Below are 18,503 nucleotides of genomic sequence, written 5' to 3' on the forward strand. Positions count from 1 at the left end.
ATTTTTACGCAATCTTCTCCTGACTAACAAAAGATAGTGTATCGATTTTGAAAACGATTGAATAATATTTAATATAATTTATTTAGGTTCTTACAGGTGGTGAATGTACGCGTCCAGTGAGAGACCTTGAATAGCTTTTCCTAGGCAGGCATTGACAGACGCTCGTGTGTCTCCCGGTTAGGCCGACAGATGTCAGCCCCCGAGTTACATGCAGCAAGCTATCCTAAAACAAACGTTCGCTCGGAACAACTTGTGACGCTACAGTGTATCGTAGGTCACCTAGACTGTTATATCCTAGCCAGTAGTGCCACCCGAGCCCGCTGCCAAAAGGTTGGCAGCATCAAAGTCCGGACGCCGTCCGCATAAGCAGCGCCAGCGAGACAGGAAATCGCCGCAAGTCTGCGCGCGCCACCGCTGGCTTCTGGCTTCTTAAGCGCTGGAGTCGCGAGCGCTAGGACAGTTCTGTATTCGCCGCTCAGTTGTATACTCGCCACCGAATTGTGTACTTGCTAGTCAGTTGTGTGTTCATCGCAGCAGAGGTGTTGTTTGTCGTCAGCCGACGCTGACCTAGCCGCTCCGACTCGAACTAGACAGATTTCTGTAGACCCGGCGTTCACTACTGTTTCTGTATCTTCGTTAATAAAGATAAGTAGCGACTTTTATTTAATCAGAGTGTTTGGGTTTTCATCTTTCTGTTCACTGTTCCAACGGACCGGTCGGCCCGCTATTAAAAGTGTGGCGGTGACTTCGTAAGCCGTTTCTACAGCGAATTGTTTGTCGCTACGAACGCCGCCACAAAATAGACCACCGCATTTAAGACGGGTGGGACGCCAAACGGGCCGACTTGCAGCCGGAAAGGCACCCTACGACATTTTAATTTCCACTGCCTACACTTTTACAAATAAATTCATAAATCTTTGTCAGCATGACCAGGAAGGATTCAGAATTTACACTCACAGCAGTGGAAGTTCGAAAACATGACAAAATAATTTTTGTTTACATGTGAAATTTCATCATTTTTTCACTTACTAATGGCAGCATTTGTTGCTATAGGTACACTTTTCTTCATTAAGTAAGGTAAATTCTTCGATGAATTTTGCACAGCATACAAACCATACTCAAAGGTGTACGAAACTCCAGAATTTGACAACTCTATTAAAAACTGTGGTAAAAATTGAGGTAATTAACTAGAAAATTTGTGTTTTTTCTAAACATTAAGTTTGAAATATAACAGCTCATTCGTTTTTTCATGAATTAAATAAATTCTAGAGTTTCATACACCTGTAAGTATGGTCTGTATGCTGTACAAAATTCATCGAAGAATCTCTCTAACTTATGAAGATAAGTGTACCTATAGCAACAAATGCAGCCATTAGTAAGTGAAAGAATGATGAAATTTCACACCTAAAAAAAAATTATTTTGTTATGTTTACGATCTTCCAGTGCAATGAGTGTGAATCCTGAATCCTTCATGGCGATGCTGACAAAGTTTTATGAATTTGTTTGTAAAAGTATAGACAGCGGAAATTAAAATGTCCTGTGATGCCTCTCCTGCTCCAAGTCGGCCCGTTCCACGTCCTACCTCCCTTAAAACATTTTTAACTAAAATCTAGCCACACAAAAAGTTTTTGTAGTGACTTTTGGTCGAAAAGTTTCGCCCCATGTCGAAGGTTTGTGTTTGTCTGTGCGGTGTGGCGCGACAGGTGAAGCTGACACTGCCCGAGGTGGACGCAGACCTGTGGGTGACGCTGATCGAGCAGTGCCTGATGCTGGCTCTCATCCTGGGACGCTGGATGCTGCCGAAGGGTGACCTGACGAGGGACCAGCTCTCCCAGCTGCTGCTCGTCTACATCGGCACCGCCGCCGACATCATAGAGTTCTTCGACTCCTTCAAGGTACCCAAAACCCTGTTTACCACTTCACAAACCAAAATTAGATGCGCAGTGGACGGCAATGTATTAATCCAGCTACCTTCAGCGACCCAAGCCGAATAATTAATGGACGATACAGAACCCACCTATGCCAAAACCACCCCTGATGTAGCGGGCAATTGTGTAATTTCCAGTTTCATTGACACTAAGCACAACGGATAATAAATAAGTTACCCTCTGGCGACGTCACCTTAACACCGCCTAACATTGTATCCAGCCTTGATAATGACGTCAATTCGACGAGGAAGAGATTCCACAAGTTTCTTCAGGTATGCAACAGCCAGTTGATGAGATCCTGTAGACGATGTACGATAGCGTGAGTATTGTTTAAACTCAGAACTTAGGCATGCAGCCTTGTGAACAAGGCTATCGTCATTTTGAAAGACAGTGTCTACAGCATAGTCATCATGAACAAATAGCAATGGTAGATCAAAGAGAATGTCTAAATAATCAATCTGTTTCATGTTCACGATAGGTGGATCCAAGTTATGGTATGAAAAACACATCCAAAAACATCACAGAATCGCCTCCGGCCTGAACTACGCCGGCCACACTCTGCGTGTTAAAAGCCTAACTGGGTCATTGTCCACACATCGAGTCATTTGGAAAGAAGCACAGTCAGTGGCCGTGCGGTTAAAGGCGCTGCAGTCTGGAACCGCAAGACAGCTACGGTCGCAGGTTCGAATCCAGCCTCGGGCATGGATGTTTATGATGTCCTTAGGTTAGTTAGGTTTAACTAATTCTAAGTTCTAGGGGACTAATGACCTCAGCAGTTGAGTCCCATAGTGCTCAGAGCCAAAGAAGCACAGTCGCCACCTGTCAGACAACGCAACAAGCCTTGGGTCGGGTAGTGTACCGTTTCCGCAGCTTTGCGCCAGTTAATTCGCGTAACTTCAGGTGCTGTTGTGAGCAACGGCCTTTTGCGAGGTTCCCCACTCCCAGTGTCCATCGCACGCAGTTTCATTCGCAATGTTTCTTGTGGAAATGTATACGACGGATATTTTGTACATATGTGGGTCGACAGCCTCCAAGAATTGTGTGATCCTTCATTCATTGTACAGTTGGCCAGTTTTGACGTTAACACATTTTCAAGGACTTACAAAAGAATATACAACACGGACTCGTATTACATTATATATATATATATATATATATATAATATGCTGTTTCGAGCCACTTACTGATTTAACGTAAGACCAGAACTTCCTAGGATTTTCTGTCAAGTCGGTTCACAGAATTTTACTTTCGAATTCACTGAACGCTTCACGCATAGCCCTCCTTACGCTAACTTTGACATCGTTTAGCTTCCGTTTGTCTGAGAGGTTTTGGCTGCGTCTAAACTTGCAGTGAAGCTCTCTTTGCTTTCGCAGTAGTTTCCTAACTTTGTTGTTGAACCACGGTGGGTTTTTCCCGTCCCTCACAGTTTTACTCGGCACGTACCTGTCTAAAGCGCATTTTACGATTGCCTTGAACTTTTTCCATAAACACTCAACATTTTCAGTGTCGGAGCAGAAATTTTCATTTTGATCTGTTAGGTAGTCTGAAATCGGCCTTCTATTACTCTTGCTAAATAGATAAACCTTCATCCCTTTTTTTATATTCCTATTTACTTCCATATTAAGAGATGCTGCGGCGGCCTTATGATCACTGATTCCCTGTTCTGCGCTTACAGAGTCGAAAAGTTCTGGTCTGTTTGTTATCAGTAGGTCCAAGATGTTATCTCCACGAGTCGGTTCTCTGTTTAATTGCTCGAAGTAATTTTCGGATAGTGCACTCAGTATAATGTCACTCGATGCTCTGTCCGTACCACCCGTCCTAAACATCTGAGTGTCCGAGTCTATATCTGGTAAATTGAAATCTCCACCAAAGACTATAACATGCTGAGAAAATTTATGTGAAATGTATTCCAAATTTTCTCTCAGTTGATCTGCCACTAATGCTGCTGAGTCGGGAGGTCGGTAAAAGGAGCCAATTGTTAACCTAGCTCGGTTGTTGAGTGTAACCTCCACCCATAATAATTCACAGGAACTATCCACTTCTACTTCACTACAGGATAAACTACTACTAACAGCGCCGGCCGCGGTGGTCTAGCGGTTCAGGCGCTCAGTCCGGAACCGCGCGACTGCTACGGTCGCAGGTTCAAATCCTGCCTCGGGCGTGGATGTGTGTGATGTCCCTAGGTTAGTTAGGTTTAAGTAGTTCTAAGTTCTAGGGGACTTACGACCACAGATGTTGAGTACCATAGTGCTCAGAGCCATTTTTACTAACAGCGACAAACACGCCACCACCGGTTGCATGCAGTCTATCCTTTCTAAACACCGTCTGTGCCTTTGTAAAAATGTCGGGAGAATTTATCTCTGGCTTCAGCCAGCTTTCCGTACCTATAACGATTTCAGCTTCGGTGGTTTCTATCAGCGCTTGAAGTTCCGGTACTTTACCAATGCAGCTTCGAAAGTTTACAATTACAATACCGATTGCTGCTTGGTCCCCGCATGTCCTGACTTTGCTCCGCACCCTTTGAGGCTGTTGCCCTTTCTGTGCTTGCCCGAGGCCATCTAACCTAAAAAACCGCCCAGTCCACGCCAAACAACCCCTGCTACCCGTGTAGCCGCTTGCTGCGTGTAGTGGACTCCTGACCTATCCAGCGGAACCCGAAACCTCACCACCCTATGGCGCAAGTCGAGGAATCTGCAGCCCACACGGTCGCAGAACCGTCTCAGCCTCTGATTCAGACCCTCCACTCAGCTCTATACCAAAGATCCGCAGTCAGTCCTGTCGACGATGCTGCAGATGGTGAGCTCTGCTTTCATCCCGCTAGCGAGACTGGCAGTCTTCACCAAATCAGATAGCCGCCGGAAGCCAGAGAGAATTTCCTCAGATCCATAGCGACACACATCATTGGTGCCGACATGAGCGACCACCTGCAGATGGGTGCCCCCTGTACCCTTCATGGCATCCGGAAGGACCCTTTCCACATCTGGAATCATTCTCCCCGGTATGCACACGGAGTGCACATTGGTTTTCTTCCCCTCTCTTGTTGCCATATCCCTAAGGGGCCCCATTACGCGCCTGACGTTGGAGCTCCCAACTACCAGTAAGCCCACCCTCTGCGACCGCCCGGATCTTGCAGACTGAGGGGCAACCTCTGGAACAGGAAGGCAAACAATAATAGCTGTGAACAGTTCCGAAAGCTACTGCTCACATGTCTGTACCCATCAAAATGACGGGAGCTGATTCTTCTACGTCGTCGTCATTAATACTTCTCAGAAACGTCATAAATACTTAATTCGTTGCAGACGTGTACCTGACAAATATTTATTAAAAAGTCACAAAAAGATAATTGTAGAATAAACAATTTACAAAAATCTGCTGAAGCCAAGCACCAGTAAAAATAACGATTGCGGTGCTTCTCGTGTTTATGTGCAGCCGCGTAGTTCGGTTAGGGTGCTGAAGAGCCCTTTGCAGTGTGTCTTAAATGCCGTCACCTTGTTTGGAGGACGAGGCGATCAGCCGCGACCCCGTGCTGGTGCTGCTGACGCTGGCCATCTGGTCGTGGAGCCTGCTGCAGTTCACCGTGGTGCTCACCGCCACCAAGTCGCGCAAGTCCAGGCTCGCCACCACCGTCACCGCAGCCCCACCGTCTCCGGATCTCAGGCAAGCACTTACACTGTGAGAGGAAACCCTCAGAGTAGTCGCTAGTCTGCGTAAATGATACTCTTTGTCGTAAATTGTAGATATCGGTAATTTGCGGTTAGGAGAACTTAATGAATGTTCAATAAGGAAGTAATTTTGCAGAAATAGCAGAAATGTTCAAGGAACTTAGAGCATACAATATGTAAGCGACTTACAAGGGGAGGCCGCCAATTGTGAAATTCGGATTCGATTCATACTGCGCATAATAAAAGCTCATGGCCGGAGGTGTAATGTGGCAAAGCACCAAGATGCACTTCTCAGCCGTTGTCGAGAAAATCGACAGTTAAAAGAAACCGTTGCGGTGAAATACTCTCTACGATTTATAATTTCCTACAGCGCCGTGGCGCAGCGGTAAGTGCTCGGGTTCGTAATCCGAAGGTCGCCGGAGCGAATCTCGCGCCATGCAACCTTTTTCAACCTTTTTTTAGTATTTGTTTTTTGTAATGCAAATATATATATATATATATATATATATATATATATATCGTGGGGTCTCTACTCTAATTCGAACGTTTGACTTACACTATACGTATTCGTTTCGGAATATCGTTTCTACGTCTTCCGTTAACTACACGTGTAAACATTATGAAGACAATTAATAACATTTGTGAAATACAACTTTGTTTCCGGAAAACTAATCATGTTCGAAGTCGGCAGTTTTTCCACGACAAACGACTTTCAACAACTTATTATATGCATAATTGTTGCAACTGATTGCCGGGAATTATATATATATATTTGAATTACAAAAACAAATATTAAAAAAAATTTGCATTGCACGAGATTTTATCCGGCGACATTCGGATTACGAACCCGAGCACTTACCGCTGCGCCACGACGCTGTAGGAAATTATAAATCGTAGAGAGTATTTCACCGCAACGGTTTCTTTTAACTGTCGATTTTCTCGACAACGGCTGACAAGTGCATCTTGGTGCTCTGCCACATTACACCTCTGGCCATGAGCTTTTATTATGCGCAGTATGAATCGAATCTGAATTTCACAATTGGCGGCCTCCCCTTGTTAGATTGGTAACTTCCTTGGAGATACAATGGCAAAAATTTTGCTCCAAAAATGAAGTATTGTAGTCATAATTTCAGCAAAGATGTCACAATCAGAAGTAATCCGCTTATTATTTCTTTTCTCCTTGAATATAAAAATAAAGGCAGACATTGTAGATTTAAAACATGTTTATAAAATTCAGTAATACACCCCAGTACCTCCATCCATATATGTGAACAGGGCATTTACCAGGCATACACGTTAAGAGCGCTCTATCACTTTTAATAAATGTTATTTAGTTTTTGAGCCCTCAGCCTTCTCACTGGTTTGATCCGGCCCGCCATGACACCTTTCCTGCGCTAACCTCTTCATCTTAGCGTAGCACTTGCACCCTATGACCTCAGTTATTTTTGGATTTATTCATATATCTGGTTGTGTCAGTCAGTTGCAACGGACACATGGGCCAAGATCAATGAAGGTACTAGTTCCACACTGTGTACTTTGGTGTACAGAAGCTGTTCGTGCTATTCGGCACGTTATTGTGTGAATCATTACGGTTAATCTCGAGATGTGTGGTTCGAGAATGGGTTTGTCAGCCCTAAACTGGTAACTACTACAGTTGTATTTTATAGCAATGCAACTGAGACGGCTGAAATAAAAATTTATTCAATTTCTTCAGTACTGAACACTTGCGGACCTACGATACCGTAGCAGCATGCCTCGAGTAAGCAAGGGTTGCTTTATTTGTTTTGATTCATGCTACCATCCCTGAAAGTTGCCTACCCTACAGTCTTAGCAACAACAGTACTGGCCTGTGTAGTCCATCGTGAGAAGTATCAGAATGCTTTTCGCATATCACATTAGACTCGGTTGTTTCTGGATCAGGGTCCCTTACCTCAAATCGAAACGTATACCCTTTTCCATGGTCCATGAAAATTTGTATTATCATCACGGAATCACCCTGTCTATTAGAATAGGCGAAGGCAAATAAAAGAAATAGACGCGGGAAATGAGACGCGGTGCAACAACTTTTTCTACCATAGCCCACGCCTCCATCAACCACCTTAAAGTCAACAAATGACAGTTTGCGTTTGCCTTTGATCTTTCCATGTCGTCAAGGCTTTAGCCATTGTTACGTCATTAACTGATGTTCGGCTATAGCAAATTGTTCAAAACCGCTGTGCTTTCGATAACGATCAATACACTGGTACACTGAAACGGCGTGCTTTCAGAGCAGGCCTATAATACTGAAAGCACCAAATACAAAAAACTTTAAGCACCAGTAGGCATTTTCCCGTCATTTTATTATAACAAATTGTACCATAAACTACGGGCGTGGCACAGATGCTCAGTTGTTAGGTGCTTTAAAACAGTATTTTTTCATAAAAAGTAAGTTACAATATAAAAACCATCAAATATGGTCTTCAGTTGTAAACGATATAATCCAATACGGCGTCTCCCAAGTTCTAATTGCGACGCAAAAGCGATCTTGCATTAATTGCCCAATTTGCTCTCCGTTAGACAAATATCTGAGTAGTGTGATTGTGCCTTTCGCGCTTTAAAATGCTATGTAACGCGAAATTACACGTTATAAAGTCACAAAACTAGAACTGTTCCTCGTCAAGGTTTACTTTCGCGTCTTGTGTGAGGACAGTGTAAGGGTTGTTTCTGGGGAACAGAGCGAAGCAGTGTACTCGTAACACACTGGACTCACATAAGTGAGGTCTGCGGTTCAGTTATCCATCTGACGATCTGGGTTCAACTTCACTAGTTGCTACAAGGTCGCAGACTAAAACAGTGATCTAGAAAGTGTAGAATGAATTTATTTCATTCTCGCCAATGATCAAAAAATTTTTGGTCCTTAGACTATTGAACATGTGCGACTACGCTTTCCTCATTTTGTTGACGAGGTCACTATGGCTTTATTATATTAGGACATGATATAAAACAGATCTGAAAATGGTCGTTGCTGACCGTTGCCAGAGGTGTGCAAGTCGTAGGCTACTCTTAGCAGTGCCAGTTGTGTTGACAATTCGAGCGGCGCGATCTATTCCCCAACGAATTTGTAGCAGTTCTGAAGCGAATGCTGTGAAGGGTTTCCTTCAGCTTAGAAATTGAGTTGAACTCGAGAAGGCTTAAATCAGGGGAGTGCAGTAGGCGGTATAGTAATTGGCAGCCACATCAGTCAAACAAATCGGTAACAGCTTTCTCTGTACGTGTTTGAGCATTGTCCTGCAAAATGATGGTCAGGCCCTGCAGAAAGTGTCATCACTTCTGTCTCTAAGCTGGTCGTAGGTTGTGTTCCAAAAATGAACAGCATAGAGATAGGACCTGACCATCATTTTGCAGGACAATGCTCAAGCACGTAGAGTGAAAGCTGTTACTGATTTGCTCGTCTGATGGAGCTGCTAAGTGCTATACCACCTACTGCACTCCACTGACTTAAGCCCTCGTAAGTTCAACACGATTTCTAAACTGAAGGAAACACTTCACGGCATTCGCTTCAGAACTGCTACAAATTCGTTGGGCCATAGACCGCGCCGCTCTGTCGACACAACTGGCTCTGCTACGAGTATAATACGACTTCCACGTCACTGGCAACGGGTTATACACAATGCTGGTGACTACATTGGAGGTCAGTAAAACTTTTAAACACGTACTGTTTTGTACGAGCTGTAAATAAATAGTTGCCACTATTAAAGTTCCAACCCTCGTAGGTTCAACTTTCCCATGGTTTCCCAAGGAGTTTTAGCCGAGTGAGAGATCAAAAGAACGCAGCCGATTTCCTTTCCCAGCGCAATCTAGTGATTCCATCGGTGAAGGGACGTCAAACTCTAAATTTTTTTTTAAATTTATTATTTTTTCCGACTGCTCGCCAGGGGCGGCTGCTGCTCGGTGGACGTGTGGGGCATCGCGCTCAACATGCTGCTGCAGGACGCTCCCTTCCTCGTCTTCCGGCTGCTGCTCATACTGCACTACCGCATCATCTCCTACATGAACGTCTTCTTCACCTGCAAGAACACGCTCGTCATCCTCCTGCAGCTCTACCGCCTTTACGTTGTACGCGCCGAAGCGGCCGCCGCTGCCAAGGCAAGTATCCCTCCACAAGGCGGAAAGCTCGTGGCTTCCCATCCGCGTAACATTATTTACTTACTAGCTATGTACCTTGTGCTGGCTTCCACCTCCGCTCACTCAAATATATGAAATACAGCTTTACCAAAATGAAGTGTGTAAGTGTCCCAAATCTGTTTTGGGAGCAGCGCAACAGATGTGGACCGATATAAGATTAGAAAATGTAAATTGCATATCGCCATGTGATAACCAGTCTGTGCTGTATGATTGATTAAAATAAGAATCTGGTCGTACTATAAGCTAGAAAATCTGAAAAATAGAACTCGTAACCCAATAAATATTGAGATAAACGTGTGATCTGGTGGATTAATAAACATACAACACGTTGCTTCCTCAAAATCGGTTCCCCATGTTAGATACCATTCGTAACTACAGACCACCATTGGTACTTTCTAATGGGCAGAGCAAGAAAGGCAAAAGCGAACAGCCAGGCTTCTCCTAGCTGCTGTCTAAAAAATTTGAAGGCCGAGCATTATTTTGTCACACAAGCATATACACTCGAAATCTCTTACTGTTAACCAACAGACAGGATTTTTACACACACACACACACACACACACACACGTCACACAAGCATATACACTCGAAATCTCTTACTGTTAACCAACAGACAGGATTTTTACACACACACACACACACACACACACACACACACACACACACAGAATTAATTTTTAGAAAGGGTCATTACAGTAGCCAGCGTTATGAGGATGTGTATTTATTCCAATCTTCCGTTAGCCCATCTTTTCCTCCACCTTCTACCGGTAAATCTCCTCTTCCTTTCTTTGTCCATCCCCTCTTGTCTGTCCATTCCCTCTTCGCTGTCCATTTCTTCCTCCTGCCTCTCTCTGCCTAGCTCTTCCTCGTCCCCCTCTCCCCCCACCTTTCTTTCCTGTGTCATCTCCTTCTCTCCCCTCCCTCTCTGTCCATCTACTCCTGCCCCCCCCCCCCTGTCTAGTCCATCCCCTCCCCACCCCTTCTCCTCGTTATCAAACTCACCCCAATAAAAGCTGGTAGTTCTTACTGCCTAACTAACATGTGTACCAAATTTCGTTGAAATCGTTCCGAGGTTGAGAACGAGCTTTTTACCTGTGTCTCTGTCCATATAAGCACATATATATATTGCAAGTGTATGCTCTTTGAGGAAATCTATACAACCGGCATTTGAGGCTGACTGCAGAGCGATTCTACCACCGCCAACGTACATTTCGAGTGAGGACCATGAAGATAAGAGAAAGTTCGTACGGAAGCATATACACTGTCGTTATTCCCTTGCTCTATTTGCGAATGGAACTGAAAAGGAAATGACCAGTAGTAGCACAGGGATCCCTCCACCATACACTATATGGTGGTTTGTGAAATACGTATATAGAGGCAGATACAGATATATTGAACGTATTTCACACGTATCTGTCCACATATTTCACATGCGTCTCTCACAAATTTCGCCCTCCAGTTTAATTTTAACGCAGCTCAATGTCTGACGTCGTATCTTTTGAACAATGGGTTGTACAATCTAATTTTATAGGTACGTCTCATGGTACATGTGGCTACAGTGGCGAAAAGTGTTATGAATAATGTTAGTAGCAATGAAATAATAAATTTATACGTCTTGCATGATGCGGCCGTTTTTCTTGCATCTCATTGTTTAAAACGTCGTATCTTCTGAACTATGAGTCGTGTAACGATACAATGTTGCTGGTGCATTCAGAGGTATGTGTGAATACTCTCTGCAAAACTGGTGCGAGTGCAGATTGTAGTAAAGAAGTAATAAATCAACACTGGAATACAGATAGTAATAAAGAAGTAATAAATTAAAACGACGTGCTTCACGCAGCAGTTTTACTGCATGTACTGCGAAAATGCAGTAAACGATGAACTTTCTTTACTTTCATGTTTTTGTGGGGGTTGTCAGCGAGAAAAATTTTCGTAATGGTTTGCAATTATGTGGAAAGCTTGCTGGATGAGTAAAGTATAACTATTCACGAGTCATGGGCTACACGGCTTTTTCACAAGCACCAGGGACGTAGATAAATTTTTCTTCCGAGTGGGTTTCAGTTCTGTTAAAGTAAAAGATGTTCGTCCAGGTCAGTATGCCAAGATATTAGCAGCTGAACTCTCATAACTTGTGTCGACGTTTAGAACTGGAACACAAGTTGTATCTACTGAAAATTCGGATACAGATGAATGGAGATGAAGGCAGTGCGGTAGAAAAATAGCAATGCTTATTGATGTTGATGTAATAGCTCCGCAAATCTCTAGCACTTAACGCCTACAGAATGCATGTTATGGGACAGTCCATTTCAAATGCTTTCTTTCGCAGCATAGTTACCCATATATTGTGTAATGTTTCAAATTGGTAAGCATCGCTTAAGTTACTTCTGTCAACAAACAAACGTCACTTTTTACAGCAGGAGTTGGAAATGGAGAAGCATTAATACAATCGCACTTATCTTCTGAACTGACTACATCATACTGACAACAAAAAGTGAAACCAGAACTATTTTCCAGTGGTTTTAACATCTTCACCACTTTCTTTAAGGCATGCATTACGTGATCCCAAGTTACCTACTGTACCATGAAAAAATGATTTAATTTCTGCTTGTGAAGTTTATTTTTCAGTTGTCTGCTCCATGATAGTTCTTAAAAAGATTCAATGAAACTGTGAAATATTCGGTATTGAAATGTGGTGGAACTATTGGGTTAAAATAATCATAAAGTCTGCGTGTTAAGGTGAAAATGAAGTAAGTCTAAGTAAGGAGAGTATCTAGAACATTAATTTTCTAATGCGTAATCTGAAGGTGAGAAATTATATGGAATGAAATGTTTAAAAATTCCACAGACTGACTTTGGTAATCCTCCAGAACATGGGTTTCCAGACTTTTTGCCACTGCGTACCACATGGCATTTTTATAAATTCGGGTGTAGCTCTATAGTTGTTCAGTTCACAGTGAACCCTGGGGTGGGGGGGAAGGGTGGTGCAACAGACAGGACGACGACTGCGGCAGGGTGAGGAACGATATGGGAGTAATAATTTTCACCACCTCGCTAAGTGCTGACAACATTCGAGCGGTTTTTGCGTTGCGCCGATCAACTGCTGTGTGTGGTGGAAATGTGACACACACACACACACACACACACACACACACACACACACACACACACAAGTAACAAAGTTTAGTGGAAGCACTTTTTTACAGACTAGTTCATGTTCACATGTGGTACTCTTATTTGTGGAAAATAACACAAATTAAATCAAGCTGGTTGTGATACAAATATCCAATGAATAAGAGAAGATTAACATTAAAAATTTATATATCACTTTAATATCACAAATAATGTAGACAGCTGTGCGAGACACTAATAAACTGAATATCGAGTATAATAAATTAGGGTAAAAATACAAAACAATAGCACATCAAACTTCGACGCTAAATTATACTTCAGAATCAGCAATTAGTTTCCAAATTTAGATTCTGATGAAAGATGATTTACATGTTTACATGTTTTAGTTTGAAGTATGTCGCCGTTCATTTTTAATCAGAGCTTGAAATTCTGACTCGATCGAGCTCAACTTCACTCTCAAGTTTTCTTCAGCACTAACGCCGTTTCTGTATTTATTTTTAATGTTCGACAAGTCAGAAAACCCATTTTCAGACATGAAGATGCAAAAAGTAGGATTGGTTGTTTCAAAAGTGAAGGGTACCGTATTGTCTTTTTGTTCCCATTCTGATAGGAAGCAGAGGTTTCTGTCGCTAGGTATTTCGATGGAAGTTTCTTTCGTGATCACTTCTTCTGGTAAGTTTCCTGAAAATAGATTACTTATCAAACCATATTTTATCGAATCTTCGGGAAAGTCTTTTTTGTAACTTTCTTGAAGGGCCTCTAAATATGGAATAATGTCTCGAAATAAATATTGCATGGGAGCTAGTTCATTGTCTTTCATAAGTGATGTATAGGAAGCAATAAGAAAAAGTTATCGTTCAGCAATTGTGAACTAAAAAGTCAACTTTCTGTTGACAGCTGGCAGCAACAGAGACTCACCAGTTGTGTAAGTTTTTCCTTAGTTTCAAATTCTAAAACAAGCCAGTAGGAAGTTTTTATTAACTTGTTAGCATCAATGTTTATGAAATTTGGCATGCATTTGGAGTACTTTTTTTTTACAAAACCGAACTTCCTTTTCTGAAAAAAAATGTTGTTAGGTCTGCAAACTAACACAGAGTTCTTAGAAATGTGATCACGTGTTAGTAAAAAATGGCTTCTTGCTTTAATTTGAAGGCTTCTCTAAGCATACAACCAATGGGGGAAATTGAGTTCTCACTGGTTTCTGTACTGGCCTTCACTGTGACACCATATTGTAAGTAGCTTTCATCATATTTGCGGTTAGGCGTTGTTTTAGATTTTTTAAACTGCTTCCTTGGAGGTAGAAAGAGCTTTACAAATCGCTTCGTGGTTAACTTAAACATAGTGACGTACAAGCCACGCAATCTAGTTGAGCTTTCTTCATATCAGGATATCTTTCAGCATAACACCCAACAAAGCGACAATAACAATAAACCGTTCACTGCATGACGACTCCTGCAGCACCACAAATTGGTACACGCCAGAAGTTGGCAGCAGTTGCAAAGCCGCACGAAAACTTCGGTATAACCACCGACAAAATTCGATCGAAATATCACCAGCTTCAAAACAAGATGAATCATTCCCGACCACGGCAGCGAAGACTAACGTAGGGAGGTTTTGAATTTGATTGCATGGCTAGGTCCCCCCGTCGGGCAGGCCGTTCGCCAGGTGCCGGTCTTTCGATTTGACGCCACTTCGGCGACCTGCCGTCGATGATGATGATGATGATGATGATGATGATGATGGCAGCACAAAACCCAGTCCCTGGGAGGAGAAAATTCCCCGACCTAGCCGGGAATCGAACCCGGGCTCAGAGGATTGACAATCCGTCACGCTGACCATTCAGCTACCGGGGGCGGAAACGTAGAGAGGTGTGGGGAGGGCACAATCCGACCTTTCTGTGTTCAGCGTACATTCCAATACAAACATTCTGAGGTAAATCCATTACTTCAACATAATGCAGATGCTACTTTTCTCAGATTCCTATCCTACTATCGAATCAAGTAACGTAAGTGAATAATTTTATTTATATAGTTTTCTTGCAAGAAGACCACCTGAAATGCCATTGCGTACCGACAGTGTTGGGGACTCCTACTGCAGAAGATAAGACCCTTAAAAAGCACGTCGCTACAATTTTTATTCATTACAAGATAACTATTAACGTTGAAGGTATCACTGTGGTAGTCAGTAGATATTTTTCATTGTCTGATTAGCTCCGTCGGGTAAATCGAAGAGTGTGACTGGAGTGTAGCGAATTGTTTCTATGACTTTCACCTATATTTTTAAGTTTTTTGGCTTTAAAATAAAAAGTATGATTGACGTGCCAGTGTACACATGTAGCTCGCTGTTTTTTTTAAATTAAAATCAAAAAACTTCCCTAAAGAAGGGAAAGTAGTGGACATGTAACATACCATTCTCATTTCCTTCACACTCGTATAATGGCGATCCAAGCAGCATACGTAAATGTTTTCGTCAAGTAACATTGCAACTTCTTACTTTGTACCCTAAGGGAAATTGCATTCGCATAATGCGTGATCATGCCACAAAGCTCGTCGAACTTTTCTTAAGGCAATGTCCCCTAGTATAGCAAAGAATTCATCGACAGCATTTGGATGTTTTCGTGTCACTGCCAGCGTGCTTGCTGATCCACACGAGCCGACACTAACCGTAAGTGACACTGCAATAGCACTGCACTGCCTGATCTTGAGCTTTTTCATCAATTTCATTTTGTTTCATATTCGTAGCTACAAATAAGTTCCAGGTGTGAACATGAACATAGGCCTATATAGCTTTCACGAAACCTTGTTACTCCCTAGCATCACATCCTTTACAGCTAGCGCTAGATCGCAATGCGGAGCTGTAAGTGTCAACACTGTGGGAGATTTCCCTCACAATATTCCACTGTACTACTATTGGCTTATGGTCGAAAAACAGGGCTGCCGTGCTAAGTTTACGCGATTTCGCCGTATTCAACAGTTTTCAGTTTCCTTCACCATATTATCAATTATGCAGTTTTCTATATGAACAAAATTTGCAAACACTTTCGAAATTGCGTATTTTAAGACATAATTTGCAGATGTGGCGTATCAAGGAAATATCGGCATCCCTTTAGAAATATTACCAAAATGAAATATCAAAAACAAAACTATGTATTTAGGTATACCAAAAGGGTGGCTTCTCTATGACTTCCCCCTTCCCCCATACAGCATGATAATTATTACATCCCTGTGAATGAGTAGTGAGTTTTTTTCCGTTCGTTAACCAACATAATTCTAGACTCATCATTAGAACACCATCAAGTTACATTTCCATTCTTAATGTTGTTCCGAAATGGATCTTCCTGAGCATATTCCTTACCATTAACGCATTTAAAAGGCCGCTAGAAGCAGACTATTTATGTTTTATTTACGTGGTAACTCCCTAAACTTAGTATTGTGTGGATGATACAAAAGCTGAGTTATTGTCATTTAGGGTTTTCATGATGAAATTAGCTCGATTATTAATAACATTTCACTATCTCAAAATAAAAATAAAAAGGAAAAACTTACCATGAAATATCACTACAAGTGAACTGGCCAAACACAGTCTGTCACATTAAGTACTGCAACTCCCTTCTTGCTATAAGTGGGACGAAATGCTTTGAATTTTCCACAGACTATACTCGTACTTCTTGTTTAACCTCCAAGTAAACAAACAGCCTATCGGTGATTGGTCAGTGACTCAAGGACACAGCCATCGTGTATTGTTATACCATTGGAAAAAGTTCCAGCTTCCGCATTAGGTATATCCAAGAGCGTTCACAGAAATTTTTTCGCGGATGGGGAGGGGGGAGAGGGGCGCAAGACGATAGAATGTCTATTTTTATATAAATGAGATTTTCAGTTTCGAAACATGGCAGCCATAAGAGCTAAATTCAATAGGTGGTACAAGAACTTTATATCACAGAGAACTGACGGTTATCCACTCAATAGATGAGTAAAACCTATGTATCCCAGTTGCCAGGGGTGGTGGTGGGAGGGGTAGGCAAGTGCCCCCTATTTTCCCTACCGCACTCCTTGCAGACACCAATGGGTATATTGTTGTTAAATCACTACAAATTAAACTGTGAAACGCTCTAAGGTATTAAAAGCACTCAAGTTTCTGGTAATCACTATCATGTTTAAATCACTTTTATTTTACGGTTTAGTGATCTCAGACGCCATAGGTACACTCCGTAGATGTCGAGCGAAGTCGATACAAGTTGTCGGCGCTAAATTAAGTTTCGATCTCAGAGGAGAATGAGGTGCAGAGAAAGCGGGAAGGAGAATTTTCTCCTTGCTTTGAGGAAGGACGTACGATGTGGGATGTTACCTGTCTGCCATACAATGATGCCATTTCAGGCATGCATGGCCGGAGATAATCAGAGGCTGTAGTATAAATTACACACGGAAATATCAAGGTTATGTAAAAGTGTATCATAGAATTGTTCATATTCAAACACAATCATTATGTTACTTATTTTTCAGGTTACACACATGAATTCGCCACGCCACTAAAGTGCTACCACTGTTTGATGACTAAAGTTGGCAGCAATCCAAAGACAGTCGCCACGAAGTGTACTGAGAAGTAGGCAGCCGAACCTCAACTCAGCAGTTCAGCGTAATAGATATTGTGGCACTTCTCACTGCTGCCAAACTTTGAAATCTAATATTCACTGCAAGTAGTGGTCAATAGGCTATATTTAATCTCATACCTATTTTGGTCACTGATGGAATCGAGTACACAATTAAAGCTCCACCTCCCGCCCCCCCCCCCCCGGCCCCCCTCAGCGTAAGTTAAGGCCTGAAGATGGTGGATTGAGTCACCTAAACTGGTTGCTACATAATAAACATCGAAAGGACGAATGCAGGTGGTTCATTTTATTGCGTGAATGAACATCAAAGTCCCACAAACCTGCAATAAGAAGGATGGACATACTCAGTAGAACTGTCAGCAGGAAATTCCGGAAATGTACGCTACTCTGATAATGCGTCACTCCTGTTGCACAATGGTCTTAGCGTAAGAAGACACCCTCCCGGAGGTCACCACCACATCAGAGGCAACTTCAGTTCCGGACGGGAGGGTTTGCCTCAATCGCACTGACGGCTATGCTGGCGGTAGCATAACTATTGGCAGGGTCACCCAAGCCAGACAGGCCTCTACGGAGAGGCCTGACGACGAGTGTCCCACAACTTAGTGTGGGCTGTGTTTTTCTCAGGGAGCCCCACCAGGAATGATAGGTATGGGCACAGTGACCCCAGGTTTCCTAAGTTGGAGATTGACAATCGCCGTGTGGCAATGGAAAGTTGTGTGTTTCGGAGAACATGGGCCTTGGCTTCATCGGCTGGACCCTGAGGGAGGTACAATCCTCCATAAAAACCCTCAACATCAAGGAATGCTACGTGGTGATGAGATGAATGGCTGTTCAGGTAGAATAGTATCTAGTGGACAACCTCTGGGGACCTGTCGCCCCTCAGTTGCCTAAGGCTTGCTCGGGATGCTGGGCTCTGCCTGGGTCGATATTTGTTTTCCTAGTGGCTTGTTGGATCCCTGTGAAGCAACTTAAATTATAATCTCCTCCTGATGGGACACGTGTACCTCTGGT

The 18,503-nt window shown here is 42.7% G+C and overlaps 1 protein-coding gene across 1 annotated transcript in view; it reads left to right on the forward strand.

Annotated features, from left to right (window-relative positions):
• LOC124803344 (transmembrane protein 26) overlaps positions 1 to 18,503 on the forward strand; it is a 109,133-nt gene that overhangs the window by 35,823 nt on the left and 54,807 nt on the right. Inside the window, exons 3-5 of the mRNA XM_047264530.1 lie at positions 1,735 to 1,895; positions 5,428 to 5,585; positions 9,505 to 9,715. Of these exons, the coding sequence (XP_047120486.1) occupies positions 1,735 to 1,895; positions 5,428 to 5,585; positions 9,505 to 9,715 (530 nt within the window). The remainder of the gene's footprint in view (positions 1 to 1,734; positions 1,896 to 5,427; positions 5,586 to 9,504; positions 9,716 to 18,503) is intronic.

Source organism: Schistocerca piceifrons, chromosome 6, assembly GCF_021461385.2.
Source record: "Schistocerca piceifrons isolate TAMUIC-IGC-003096 chromosome 6, iqSchPice1.1, whole genome shotgun sequence".
In the NCBI taxonomy this organism is placed as follows: Eukaryota; Metazoa; Arthropoda; class Insecta; order Orthoptera; family Acrididae; genus Schistocerca; species Schistocerca piceifrons.